Source organism: Cyprinus carpio, chromosome B16, assembly GCF_018340385.1.
Source record: "Cyprinus carpio isolate SPL01 chromosome B16, ASM1834038v1, whole genome shotgun sequence".
Lineage (NCBI taxonomy): Eukaryota > Metazoa > Chordata > Actinopteri > Cypriniformes > Cyprinidae > Cyprinus > Cyprinus carpio.
In genome coordinates this window covers 18,694,495-18,707,736 of record NC_056612.1, presented here as the reverse complement: position 1 = coordinate 18,707,736, position 13,242 = coordinate 18,694,495, and the positions used below count along the sequence as shown (strand labels likewise).

General features: G+C 39.8%; 2 protein-coding genes across 8 annotated transcripts in view; both read left to right on the top strand.

Moving 5' to 3' along the window:
* Nucleotides 1-4,282, top strand: part of LOC109088317 (ubiquitin carboxyl-terminal hydrolase 45) — a 32,409-nt gene extending 28,127 nt beyond the window's left edge. Inside the window, exons 15-18 of one of the 2 annotated variants that reach the window (XM_042741295.1) lie at nucleotides 535-632; nucleotides 1,831-1,917; nucleotides 2,003-2,144; nucleotides 3,032-4,282. In XM_042741295.1, coding sequence (XP_042597229.1) covers nucleotides 535-632; nucleotides 1,831-1,917; nucleotides 2,003-2,144; nucleotides 3,032-3,162 — 458 coding nt within the window. In that variant the 3' untranslated portion in view covers nucleotides 3,163-4,282. Of the gene's footprint in view, nucleotides 1-534; nucleotides 633-809; nucleotides 1,195-1,830; nucleotides 1,918-2,002; nucleotides 2,145-3,031 lie in introns of those variants that run through there. The other variant, XM_042741296.1, reaches the window with a different exon arrangement.
* Nucleotides 4,283-6,242: 1,960 nt separating this feature from the next.
* Nucleotides 6,243-13,113, top strand: LOC109106121 (arginine/serine-rich protein PNISR-like). 6 transcript variants are annotated; one of them, XM_042741294.1, is made up of 13 exons: nucleotides 6,247-6,356; nucleotides 6,885-6,992; nucleotides 7,101-7,283; nucleotides 8,226-8,458; nucleotides 8,548-8,716; nucleotides 8,808-8,998; nucleotides 9,481-9,630; nucleotides 9,723-9,822; nucleotides 10,429-10,482; nucleotides 10,772-10,963; nucleotides 11,360-12,407; nucleotides 12,665-12,687; nucleotides 12,762-12,901. In XM_042741294.1, the coding sequence occupies exons 2-12, from the start codon at nucleotides 6,902-6,904 to the stop codon at nucleotides 12,684-12,686; spliced, it is 2,433 nt and encodes an 810-aa protein (XP_042597228.1). In that variant the 5' UTR covers nucleotides 6,247-6,356; nucleotides 6,885-6,901; the 3' UTR covers nucleotide 12,687; nucleotides 12,762-12,901. The 6 variants fall into 6 exon arrangements, with proteins under 6 accessions (XP_042597226.1, XP_042597227.1, XP_042597228.1 ...); XM_042741292.1 differs by lacking the exon at nucleotides 12,665-12,687 and having other exon boundaries at nucleotides 6,243-6,356; nucleotides 11,363-12,407; nucleotides 12,762-13,113; XM_042741293.1 differs by having other exon boundaries at nucleotides 6,246-6,356; nucleotides 12,665-12,905.
* The last annotated feature ends 129 nt before the right edge of the window (nucleotides 13,114-13,242 follow it).

Genomic DNA, 13,242 nt, shown 5'->3' with positions numbered 1-13,242 from the left:
CACTTAAAATGTATATATAGTTGCATATACTGACCACTGCGTAGTAAAGAAGTGTTGCTGAAAGATATACTACCTTTAATGAATACAGTAATATTCAAAAATTTGGGGTTTGGGGAATATTATTTTATTTATTTATTTGCAAGAAAAAAAGCTAACTACATATTTATGCTAACCAAAGCTACATTTATTTTATTTTAATATATATTAAAGTATTTATTTATTTTTCTTTATCAAACAATTCTCTGGAAACCTAGCTATGTGCATGCCATCATCCCTTATAGCCACCATGTTAAGCATTGCAATTTCTTTGTCAATTTCTGCCTATTCATTCATTAAAAAATGACTTTGTACTGACTTCATAAAAAATGACTTTATGCTGTCCAGATAGGATTTTTTAGGAGCTATTACAGAACACGGGTGTAAATCTTTATGTAGGAATAAATTAAATAAAAACACAAAATGCTATTTTTATGGCTGATCAGAAATACTGACAAATATGTAGATCAGACTATGTTGTTTTTATGTATGTTTCAGATAAGAAGGCTGAGAAGGTGTACACCAGTGCCCGTAAACAGATGCTCATCTCGGCACTTCCTCCAGTGGTCACGCTTCACCTTAAACGATTTCACCAGGTCTGAATCCTCAGCGTTCCTTGCTGCTTTCGTCATTTGTGTCGCTTAAGTACTTTTTGTGTCATTTCAGCCAGTTTGTTACCTAAACACAACTGCTAGATGTGTTATCTCCATTAGACATAAAATGTAAAGTTTAATTAACGAAATGCCCATTGTCGTTTTCCGAACCTATTAAAGGTGCAGTAGGAGATGTTGGAAAATGCTAACTTTAGCCTGATAGCACTGAAAGCGAACGTCCCACCCTCCCTGCAATCGCCATCCAATGCCACGCCCCCTGAACGCATATATGCTCACAGACCAGAATACCAGAGACAACATTACTACAGGCTACATCGGTTCCCAATTCCAGTCCTCCATACAAAGGGCATTAAAGTGTGCGAGACAAATTTAAATAGTATTTATTTACAGAGGTATATTATGTCACACTTCTCTAGTTTCATCTCTGTGTGAAGACGCTGCGCAGCGCAAATCCGTGAATGACTGTTTTGAAGTGAAGTAAACTTCAGCAGATTTCCCCTGCTCAGTGTAGGGATCATATCAATCGGAACACAGTTCATGCACGTAGCTCACTTCTAACGAGCTGGTTATCTGAATCAGGTGTGTTAACTAAGCGAGACATGCAAAATATGCAGAGCGGTGGGGCACGAGGACTGGAATTGGGAACCCCTGGGCTACATCATGTGTCATTCACCGGTGAGAAAACTTTAAAAGTACTAAAATACCAGGAAGGAAGATCGGGTTGTTGATATTTGTCTGCCATTCTCGCTCTGTGTGCACAGTGTGCGTGAACGCGCTGATGACGTATCCTGTCTGCGCGAACCATGTGCGCAGAGGTATGCTAATACATACGTTGACAGGCAGGTAGGAAAGCCAATTAAAATGCTCGGACCTAACGTTTTGATTGGACGAACATTTCTTGGTCATATGCCTACCACAGAATATATAAATACAGATAAATACATTTAGACCACTTAACTTAATGATTTCTATCAGGATGTGAAGACACTTTCAACCAGCATAACAAAAAATGTTTCTGAAGACAATCACCTGTTGCACCTTTAAACAAGCATACTTTCAAGAGAAAAGAAGAGCTCTGGGGAGATATATATATGTGTGTATATGTGTATATGTGAGCAAGGTCATGTTATATGCTTCATTGTGTGGCAGTACACTGATTGAGCTTTCTTTATCTTTGCAGGCCGGGATGAATCTGAGGAAAGTTAATAGACATGTGGATTTTCCTCTTTTGTTAGACCTGGCACCTTTCTGCTCTGCCACTTGTAAGGTACTGATTAGAGTTAAACATATGAGTAAAGCCCAATGATTTATGAATCTGTATACAGTAGTGATTCAGTATATGTGTGTGGCAGAACCTCGGGTCAGGGGAGCGTGTGCTGTACAGCTTGTACGGCATTGTGGAACACAGCGGATCAATGCGAGGTGGGCACTACGCAGCCTATGTGAAGGTCCGCCCCCCCCAGCGTAAACCTGAACAGCGCAGGAACCAGTCAGGTACAAAACCACCCAGGCAGCGTATAGTTTCCATATGATGGTCAATGCTTTTCTTCGCTGCTGGTTCTGAAAGGCCTGAAAAACCTGTGGGTAAACAAAGGGTTGTCTGCATCTCGGCATTGGACCACAACCTTGAGGATGCGGCTTGTTTAGTAAAGGCCAAGTGGGATTTGTTGTTGTTGATGATCTATAGATGCGTTCTTCTCCAATCTACTCAAGGAAAGAGCACACCTTTCAGCAGTGTTAAGAACAGAGTGAAAAGCCCACGGAGAGCTGTGGTAGTTAACTGTTGCAGTGCACAGATTGAAGCTGAATTATTAGTTATAATGAAGGCTATACAATCTCTAAAAGAGTCACTGAATGGAAGCAGGGGCTGAGAATCTTTTTTGCGTCTCTGTCTCCACTCTTTTTTCAGTTGCCTTGTGCTTTCATTTTTAGGACTGTTTAAAAGGCAAAAGTGCAAATGCTACGTCAGATCAGCTGGAATGTGTAAATAGTTCCTGTAGTATGAGGAGGATTGATTCTCACATAAAAATATTGATCTTGGGTGTTTTGAACAAGTCATTTTTATATTTTATATATAACGAAAAGCTTTGAAATGGAGAAACAAAAAAGTACTCACTCTACAGGAGACAGAGAAACATCATGTGGGGTCATTTCATCTTTAATGAAGGCAAAGCTAAAGGTGGCATTTTATTAGAATAGGTTGATGATTGTGATGATTGGTTAAGTTTGTATTTAAACCATTGTTTTAGTATTAATTGTGTTCTGTCTTTTTTAATAATTGATAAATACAGTAATACAAGTGGATATTTTGCAGTTAAATTTGATTTCAAAAATGTTGAATGTGGATGTTCTCTGAATACCAACATCTATTTGTTTTTTAGGTTCCAGAGAGGCCAGCTCAGTCCCACAAGGCCAGTGGGTGTATGTTAGTGACACCAACGTACAGACTGTACCGGAGTCCAGAGTGCTGAACTCTCAAGCTTATTTACTTTTCTATGAAGAACTCCTATAGATCCAGACGGGCACGTGAATGCAAGATGATCCAGACGAATGCAAAACGCAATATCAGCTCAGACAACAGCGAACACTTACTGCATGACTATATCCCTGTATTTTAACATAGGATTCCATATACTAAAAGCTTTGTCTTATGGCTCATTCCTTACTCAAGGTGATCTGAATTAAAAATGAGAACCATTATTATTGATGTAAAATAATATTACGAGTATGTTATTTTATATTTGAGCTTAACATTTATTTTTGGGGGGTTCATTTTGCAGGAGAAATTGCCAAAGAGTAATTTAGGATAAATATGTATAGAATATATGATATGAGAGGGAGGATTGTGCCAAAAGAGTCTATAACCTCTGTTGTGAAAGGAAAACTCAGCACAATATGCAGCTGTTGCTTTCAGAGCCGTTTAAACACATCATATCCTGCACTGGATCACACAAACTAGTCACACACACATAGACACGCAAACAACAGGTCATCATTTACTTGGAGACAATTTAATATTCACAAGGTTGCTTGACAACAATAGAATAAATTGTAATTTGCTGATTTTCATTTATTTTTGTGTTAACATTTAATTTAGGTTTGCTTGATCAGTACTAATGTTTTTGAATGTAGTTTGATTCAAATCATAGAAGGGGGCCCTCCTGTAAAGTTTTATGAATGTATAACTCAAGAACATTTCTCAGTATCTAATGGTTAAGGAGTTGGTGCAATATTCCTAGACTTTGCCTCATGACTATTTTTTTTCTATTTCAGAAATGAATACGAGTAGAAAACAATGTATTATTATTTCCCCTCGTGATTTTTGAAACTTCATCAGTGCCTACGGTTTATGAGGGCTGAGATTGTTTTGCATGTCTTTAGCAAAGTATTCAATTCATACAAGAGTATAAAGAGAATGGTTTGTGTATATACTGATTAGAAATATACATAATTGTATGTAAAATATGTTCAATGCTATTTATTCTGTTTTACCGGGCAGATATTGTAACACCATAGATTTATGTGGTGTATAAGGCTTCAGGGGTCCTCAAGCTCTTCTATTGCTTGAATTTTGTGAACATAATCCAGTACAAAATCATTTAAAATGTTAATTTAAATACATTTAGTTGAAGAAAACCTTTGAGTGGGTTTGACATAATTTCATGTTGTTACACTTGGGGTTTCTGGGTGCCTTGTCTCTCTTTCTCTTTCTGGAGATGTTGTCAGCCATTAGTATCCTCTGTCTTCACAAATCCCAGGATGTCATTTTCACTGTCCTCGGCTGAGATTCGGCGTGACGGGTGCAAAGGCGTGCTGTTTTAGACCATGTCGCTGACTGGTGAAGAGGAGGTGGGTGTGGAATCAGAAAAGGGCAACGTCCGAAACGATCGTGTCCTGCCTTCCTCCTCTCCTCATTCCGTGACATTCAAATCAAGACGGTTATCAGTTAGAACAGAGTGTAAAAACACCAACAAGAGTGTGCAATCTTTGCAAAGCATGTCTATTTTTAAAGCAGGGCTCTCTTTCAGGGAGGTTCTGCGAGTGATTTAATGCGAGTTAATGATTGGATGTGTTTCCCTCAGTCATTGGAAGTGACGGAGAAACCTGATATGAGGGACGGGTGGAGCTGATTTTGCTTTCAGAAGAACCCGTTGAAAGTGAAGGGAGACATTCAGACATATCCGGGTGGAAAAGGGTTTTTGCTTTTCTTCATACCTTCAGGGCAGGCATAACAAGTGGTTAGAGATGATGGCTTGTTATCTTTTTTGACCCAGCTGTGTTTCTGCATTACTCTGCAGCATGTAACCTCTTCTGTCACTCTTTCAAATGCAATTCTGTCTTGTGTGGGGTGGCAAGGGAGGCTGGGTGAATTATATTCCATCACTGGACACCACTTAAAGTGTATGATATGAATCGGTATCAAAGCTCTACTTGTAATGGCCATTTCATTTCTTGGTTTTGAACCAGCTGTACTTTATGCATTTATCTGCTATGATGTGTTAAAGATGCCAGAGAGGTTATTTGAAATGCATAGTTTATTCAACTCTTTTGTGCTTATAATAATTGCGAAGGTTTGCCTTCAAAATTCCTTCATTCCACACAAGCTTCAGTCGTAGTGTGGTATTGAATTGCTCACTGAAATATAACTACAATGTGGTAAATACCACACCACTCTTGTCTTTGAAAAAGCAACCGAAGAACCTATAAGAAAAGATTGTTATGTTACATTCTTATAATAATATATGTTTAGTATATTTATTGTCATGGGAACTGGTAAATTTAAGAAGTTCATGTTCATTTAAACGGTCTAGTGGTAAGACACTTCCATATAGTTTCTAAATTAATATAAGGCCTAAAACTGCTTGCATAATAATGTAAAAAAAAAAAATCTCTCTCTAATCAAATCTATATAAACCTATTTTATGCTTATCAATACATAGAAACAATAGAAATCAAGATGTAAGCTGACATAGTATTTCTTGCTTTAACGTGTTCCCCCCATAACTGTCAAATTGTAATTCTTATTTAAGTTTAAGTTCTTTAATTTATTTAAGTTCTTATTTAAGTCTTAAAAAGTCATGGCAATTTTTATAATATATTTTTTTTCTAGTTATGTTAAGCTCAAACTCATTTTATTGGTTGTAAATTGCTGAAATATTGCCATCAGTGAGTGGGGAAAAAATAAAACATCCATAATAATGAACACGAAAAGCCATTTAAATTCGTAATAAATATAAATAATTCTGGAGTAATAAAATTCCGTTTTTTATATTAGGTCTAAAACATTGCCACTTCCAATTTCTGTAGATGCAAAAGTTGAAAACAAACAGCTTTGTCATTACAGAAGTACCATGAATATCTTTGACAATGGGGACATTCTATAATAGACTATAATAGATTTTGTATATGTAACAATTATGCATACAATTTTTTAAATATTTTTTAAAAGGCTATTTATTAGGCTAATAATTTTTCCTTGCTAGGTTCAGCGAATTAAGGTTGTTCTTTCAGATTTTGAGATTATTTTAAATTATTATATTTATTTAATAATTAAATAATAATAAACAAGAAAAAAAGTGTGTTTATAATATCATCTTCACATGCGTTGCAAGTATCCACTAGAGGGCCTGTGTTGTGAGGTCACTGATGCTGGCATTGTTTCCGGGTCATCATTTCATCGCCATTTTACTGGTGAGAATCGGAGAGGTAAGAGATCGTAATGTGTCTGTAAATCTTCAGCCAACTCCTTCGGAACCCTGCACTTCTTATTCGCATCAGTTGCGGCGATCGATGAACTATATAAAACTTGTGCGTTTAAACCGAAAGAACAAAGTTTTTAATAAGTGTTGATATTGTAGACGCGCGGCCTAACGCTTGCATAGCTAGCTCTACGACGACGCTTATGTCTATTTAATTCATATCACAATTATATTAAATGAAACACAGAAAGTTAAATGCACAGAAATCAGTATGAAGCACTCCGTGTGCATTTTAAGGATGCATGGACTGTCCTAGACTGGTTTTGCAGTAGTGTGAGAGAGAGCAGTCGGAACTGCAGCTGTGCAGGTGCTCACATTACAGCTGTAGTGATCGACAATGAAGAAGCAAGGCTTGTTTTTAATGCTCTTATGACGGAACTGCTATTCAAAATGCTTAAATGCTATATTTGCAGTCACTGCCAAATGTTTGTTTCATAAACATCTGCATGTATATTTCATAATTCTTCGGGCACAGGAATCACACGGTGAGAGATGTGGGACCAGGGAGGACAGCCCTGGCCTCAGTGGCCCCTGGGCTCACAGCAGCAGTGGATGCAGTCGTTTCAACATCAGCAAGATCCAGGTCGGCTGCTGTTCTTATCAAATTGAGCTTGCACATACTGATCATATAGTTCAGTTGTTTGAACTGCTCGGTTTGGTGCAGTGTTTGAGTTTTGTGTGTTTTTTGCAGGTCAAGTGGACTGGGCTGCTCTAGCACAAGCATGGATTGCACAGAAAGAATCCACTGGAGGGGTTGCCGACCAGCAGGGGATTCAGCCCAACGGCCAGGAAATACAGAACATGGAACCTCCAGGCCATAATAACCATGGTGCCTTTCCCGGCAATCATAATTTTGGCAGAGGCTGGCAACCAGGTAAGGCCAATTTTTCAGTTTGTCTGTGAGCATTTTAAAGGCATATCATAATTAAGCTGTGTTCTGCTGGAATGGTAGACTTCCTTGTGGTGTCGTATTCTGGACCCATTTCATTCTGACATGCTTTGTAATACGGAAGAAATGATCTGTTGTGACTTTAAATCTTAAATAATTGGCCAGTCGGTCAATAGAAAGCAGAAGTAGCTCCTTTCAAACGTCTGCAGAACAATTAAAGGTATAGTTCACCCTTAAATGAAAATTTGCTAAACATTTACTCACCCTATGGGCATCCAAGATGTAAATGAGTTTATCTGTTAGATGTGAAATTAGCATTCCATCACTTGCTTTACTGTGGATCCTCTGCAGTGAATGGGTGCCGTCAGAATAAGTCCAAACAGCTAATAAATGGATTGATGGACTGGAGTCTAGTGAATTACTTGTTGATTATTACGTTCTTATAAACTTCTTGAACACTCATCCTAATGGCACCCATTCACTACAGGGGATCCGTTAGTGAGCAAGTGATGTAATGCTAAATTTCTCTGTTCTCGTGAAGAAACATCTTTGACGGCCTGAAGAAATTTTTAGCAAATTTTCATTTTGGATAAGGTAAATGTGTGCTCAGCGTGCTATAGTTGCAATATGTAACTTTTTTTTTTGTTTGTTTGTTGTTGTTTTGTTTTTATTTTTTATTTTTTGCCTGTAATATTGAGAGGCAGTTTGTTGCCAAAGAACTTTACTACAACTGGTTTAATTCATCGCCTTAATAATTTTAGAATTCTTGTCATATAGTACGTTCAAAGACTGCTATTATTTTTGTTTTTGCTGTATTTTTTGAGTTTTTAGGCCGATGCATTTGTCAGTTTACCATGGAACTTATTGTTTACTTGCAGAGTTTTACACAGTTTGTAAATTAGGACTGTATTTGCTGATTGTTTATAGAGTGGGGAATGCATAGCCAGCCTCCTCCTCCCCCTCCGGAACAAGCATGGATTCCTCCTGGACAAGGCCCGATGGATGTCGTCAACCCGTCGGAAGACAGTAACAGTCAAGATAGTTTGGAGTTTCCTGGAGACCCACACCGTGGAGGATTTCCTCAAAATAGTCATGGGTTTGGGGGTCAGCCCGAGCCTTACCCTATAGGCCCAGTTGGCGTCAATCAGTTTGATTATCAGGTACACTTACTTGGGTCTGGATTATCAAAAGTTATTCCCAGTCTCCTAAATTCCCAGTTTTAGTCACATTTATTTCTGTCTCCTGTTAGCATGGAGCAGCGCCAACGGGGACCGCATACGGACCACCCTCCACTGGCTTTCATGCACCTTATTGGCCCGAAGGACCACAGAACAGAAGAGACCGGCTCCCTGTCTTCAGACCCGAACGGCCCAGATCCCCCAATCAGATAGGAATTAAACCAGAGATGCCTACTCTTGGTGAATATAAATATTGATTCATGTAGATGCATAGGAAAAACTGCTGTTATAAAAGGCTCACATTGTGATATCGTCTTGGTTCCTGGTCTAGATGCTGTTAAACGGAGGACTTTGCCTGCGTGGATTCGAGAAGGCCTTGAAAAGATGGATCGTGAGAAGCAGAAAAAGTTGGAGAAGGAGAGGATGGAGAAAGAGCGTGCTGAAATGGCAAATAATGAAAGAGATAGCGATATGGTAGTGGAGGAAGGTGATGGGCCTCGGTTGCCACGCAAGAGCAAATTTGTAAGCATCTTTTTCACAATCTGTTTACAGCGAAGGAATCTGCTGAGGTTACTTTGGCAACTGTTGTCCCAGGGTTCGATGACATGCACAAATGCTCATTGACATGATTGTTATTATCTTAATTCAAAGACCCCATGAAATTTCTTTTTCAGTTTGCACAAAAATATTAAGTGGCACAATGTTTTCAACATTGATGATAATAAGATATGTTTGAGCACCAAAACAATATATTAGTAACTTTTAAACCATAGAGTATATCTGCTAAAAGATATTTTTTGACAACATCTAGGCGTAATCTAGCACGTGGGCGACTAACTGACATTGACTGAGCCACAAAACTCCAACTGATTTCATGGACTCTTTTAAATTTAGTTACATTGCTTGTTAGCTGTTGCACACTAACAGTAATAATTCCTCTCGGCGCTTATGTCATCCACAAGCGTATGGTTTCTGGTCCAATCACCTACTCCTCTTTAATTTAGGACAGTGACGATGAGGATGGTGAAGAAGATGGTGCTGGGGAGGATGGCGTATCGGCGAGGAGGTTGGAGTTTGGTGGTAGAAGTTCTCCTCCTGTTCAAGAAGACCAAAGTGAACCAGAAATGACAGAAGAGGAGAAAGAGTTTCATTTGGTGTGTTCACACACACACACACTTCTGTCTCAGCATATATCTTCCACACTTGTGACTTGTGTTTCTCAACTGGTCCTATTTGCTCCCAACAGATGGTGATGACTAAAACTCTTCTTACTGAAGTCCTCCTTGAAGTCACAAATGAGGAAATCTTCCTGGTGGCTAAAGAGACTCATCACAAAGCCACTAAAGGTCTGCTCCTGTTCCCTTCTGTCCGTGCCACTGTGCCTAACTGTGTTAATTATGAAGAAAGAGACACATTTCCACAGAAATTAGACCTGGTTATGTTTTGACTGATGAATATGAAGCCTTTTTGTCTGACATGCATCATGGTAATACTTTATGAGAAGCAAAAGTGCAATTCTTCATCGGCCATTCTCTGCTAATGCAACAGAAGACGAAAACTGCAGAGGGAGGGTGATAATGGTCACATAGATGCAGTTAAATTCAACCTTACAAAGGGTTCCCAGTCAAATCTGTCCCTAGATTTACTTCCTGTAAAACAAAAGTACTTCCTCACGTGTATGTTTGCCAGACAGCTTCTCATTACGAAAGTGACACTGCATTAGTACAGACTGGTTCTTTCCTCCTCCACTGTTTGCCTGTGTGTTGACGGACTTTGTGTGATAACCTTTTTCTTCTCTCCATCTTTTTTTATCTTTGTTTTATTTTATTTTGCCAAAGGCAGCTTGTGAATAGTGCATATGTGTACCCTCATCTCTAGAGACTCTTGCCTATGCGAAAGTGGTGGCTGTATGTGTTTTAACATGTTGTTCCTGTTGTTGATGTGAATCAAAGCTCCTGCAAAACAGCTGGCACAGTCAAATGCACTGGCTTCTCTGACTGGTCTCGGTAAGTGTCTTTACATTTTGGCCCGACGGGGGGTGGTTTGGGGGAATAAACTGGGGTGGGGGGGCTGCTCTCTAATGAACTTTAGTACAAGCTCAAGAGCTCAAGCAGCAGATCTTCTCAATGGTTAGCTTCCAGCAACAAAGATTATAAAAAGCATGCTTGGTTTATTAAGGTGGGCTTTAGTGAAGTATTATGTAGTTGAATGGGTGAGAACGAGGGACTGTTAACGTGCGACTATGATTGCCATGCTCCTGCTGTCCGTTATAAGAGAGGGGCTTTGTTGCCGCAGGAGGGCTGGGTGAGTACGGCTCGGACGAGAGTGAGGATGAGGAGCGAAGCGCAAAGGGGTCAGACTCATCTGACACAGACGATGAGGAGCTGCTGCACCGCATTCGCCAGAAACAGGATGCCTTCCGTCGCAAAGAGAGGGAGCAGCAGCAGCTGCAGGAGAGGCTGGCACTGGAGGTACAGACTGTAAAAGGTGAGTGCATCTAAAGAAAAAAGTGAACATTTCAATGATGTATTTTAAAAATAAAAAAAAAAAAAAAAAAAAATTTGAGTCAGTTTATCAGCAGAAATTGTTCTTTTAAGACTTTTTATTTATATATATATAATATATATATATATATATATATATATATATATTATATATATATATATATATATATATATATATATATATATATATATATATAAAGCAAACAAAAAAAACTGGCTATGGTAATTTTATAACAATTTTGATTTTAAAAATATTTTATTTATACTACTTTTTAGGTGCTATAATGTGTTTTTTGTTATTTAAAAATAAACATATTCAAACATTTATTCAATCTTCTTGTAAAATGTATGTTAAGTGATTTGTTTTCTTTGTGTTTTCAAGATTTGGCATCGGACAGAGTTAGCAGAGAGAGGGCAGGTTATGAGGAGGAGCAGGCAGAGTCTAAACACAAGCAGGAAGTTAGGGAAAGGGAGGCGGAGCCCACATTAGAGCGACGCAGGTCACGTAGTGAGCCTGAGGTCAGTGAGGTCAAGCGGGCGAGCAAAGAGCACACAGGGCGTAACGGAGGAAGTGCCAGCCCCTCACCAAGTGGGCGACGTAGCCGCACCTCCACCACCACATCTTCCAGCAGCCGGTCCTCTTCATCCTCCTCATCCTCAGCCTCCTCTCGCAGCTCCTCCCGCTCCTCGTCTCCCAGAAGGAAAAGGCGTCGCAGCCGCTCCGCTTCTCGTGGGACTCGCAGGCGCAGCCGAAGTCGCAGCTCTCGCAGACATCAGTCGGAGAGCGACAAAGCCAGAGACAGAAGGCGGAGCAGCCGTGCACGCAGCACCGAACGTTCCTCTCGTCACAGGAAGGGCAGCCATTCACGGCAGCGCAGGTCCAGCAGGGGCCGCAGGAGCAGGTCCAAGGCCAGTCGCAGCCGCAGCAGAGAGAGGCGGCGCAGCAGGGACCGCAGGCGCAGCCGAAGTCGCAGTACGAGCCACAGCAGGAGGAAACAGAATGCCTCCAGCAAGGACAGGGAGAGAGACAGGAGGAAAGAGAGGAGCCGGAGCCACGAAAAGGATAAGAAGAAGAAAGAGAAAGATTTAGATAAAAAGAAAGACAAACAGAAGGGCAAGGAGAAAGAGGGGGAGGGCAGTTCAGTAAGGGACGGGGAAGACGATGCCAAATCGAGGCGGAAAAAGGAGAGCGACTCTCACAGTGAGAGGTTTTCTAGGCAGGACAGTAAATCTAGCAAAAAAGGCTCCGCCAAAGCTAGCAAGAAGTACTCTGATTCAGAGTCCAGCAGGAGCAGGTCCCCTTCCCTTGAGGTTAGCAAAGAGAAAAAGTCTAAGAAATCAAAACGTAGTCGATCAAGGTCAACGGAAAGGTCTCACAAGTCTGGTAAGAAGGCAAGCCGCAAACACAAGTCTAAGTCACGATCAAGGTAGTATCCATTTTCTTTCTACTTTTTTATTGTTGAACTGTTTTAATTGTGTGTGTGTGTGTGTGAATGATCAGTAGTATTTCTTATCACAGCTGTTGCAATCCAAGTTATCCTGAAGTTGATTTTAAATGAATGTTAAGTTTAAATTCGCAGTCACATAATGTTGAAAGTGTAATAGCTGAATTGTGCACAAATGGTTGGACTGTGCTTCCTAAGTGCTACAGAGATTGATGTCATTTCCCCCTTTTCTCATTCAGTGTTGATCCAACAGCTGTTTAAGGTGTGTGTATGAAGTTCTGGATGTGATCTGTACTTGTGATTGCACTAATAGTCTGTCCAATGCTTCTCTTGCAGGTCAACATCTCCCAGCCGCCGCAAGCGTTGAGGGGCGTCCTGTGCACTTCTTTTAAAATTCCACGAGTTAACAGGCTTGTCTCATTATCGAGGCAACGTTGTAGGTGAACTCTGCACTCCAAACCCCCTCCCTCCTCTCATTTTGTAAATATATGCTATTTTTAAGTGTTGTCTTCAAAACAGGAGATTTTGAATGATAGTTTCGTTTTTTGCCTTGTATTATGCAAGACTAAGCGTTCAAGTAGTCCATAGAACCTTGAAACTGTAACATTTTAAAACCTAACACCAGAGGAAATAAATTCTCGTTTCATGTAAATTGTCCAATAAAACAAGAATGATTCTTTCTGTCTGACATGGCCTGCCTCTTATTTTGTTTTTAAAGCTTGCTGCTTGAAATGTCTGAGTGAAGACATATGGAAAAAAGTCAAATAAATTATGGGCATATTTATAATAGATTTAGTTTTTTTTAAACCACATTAAG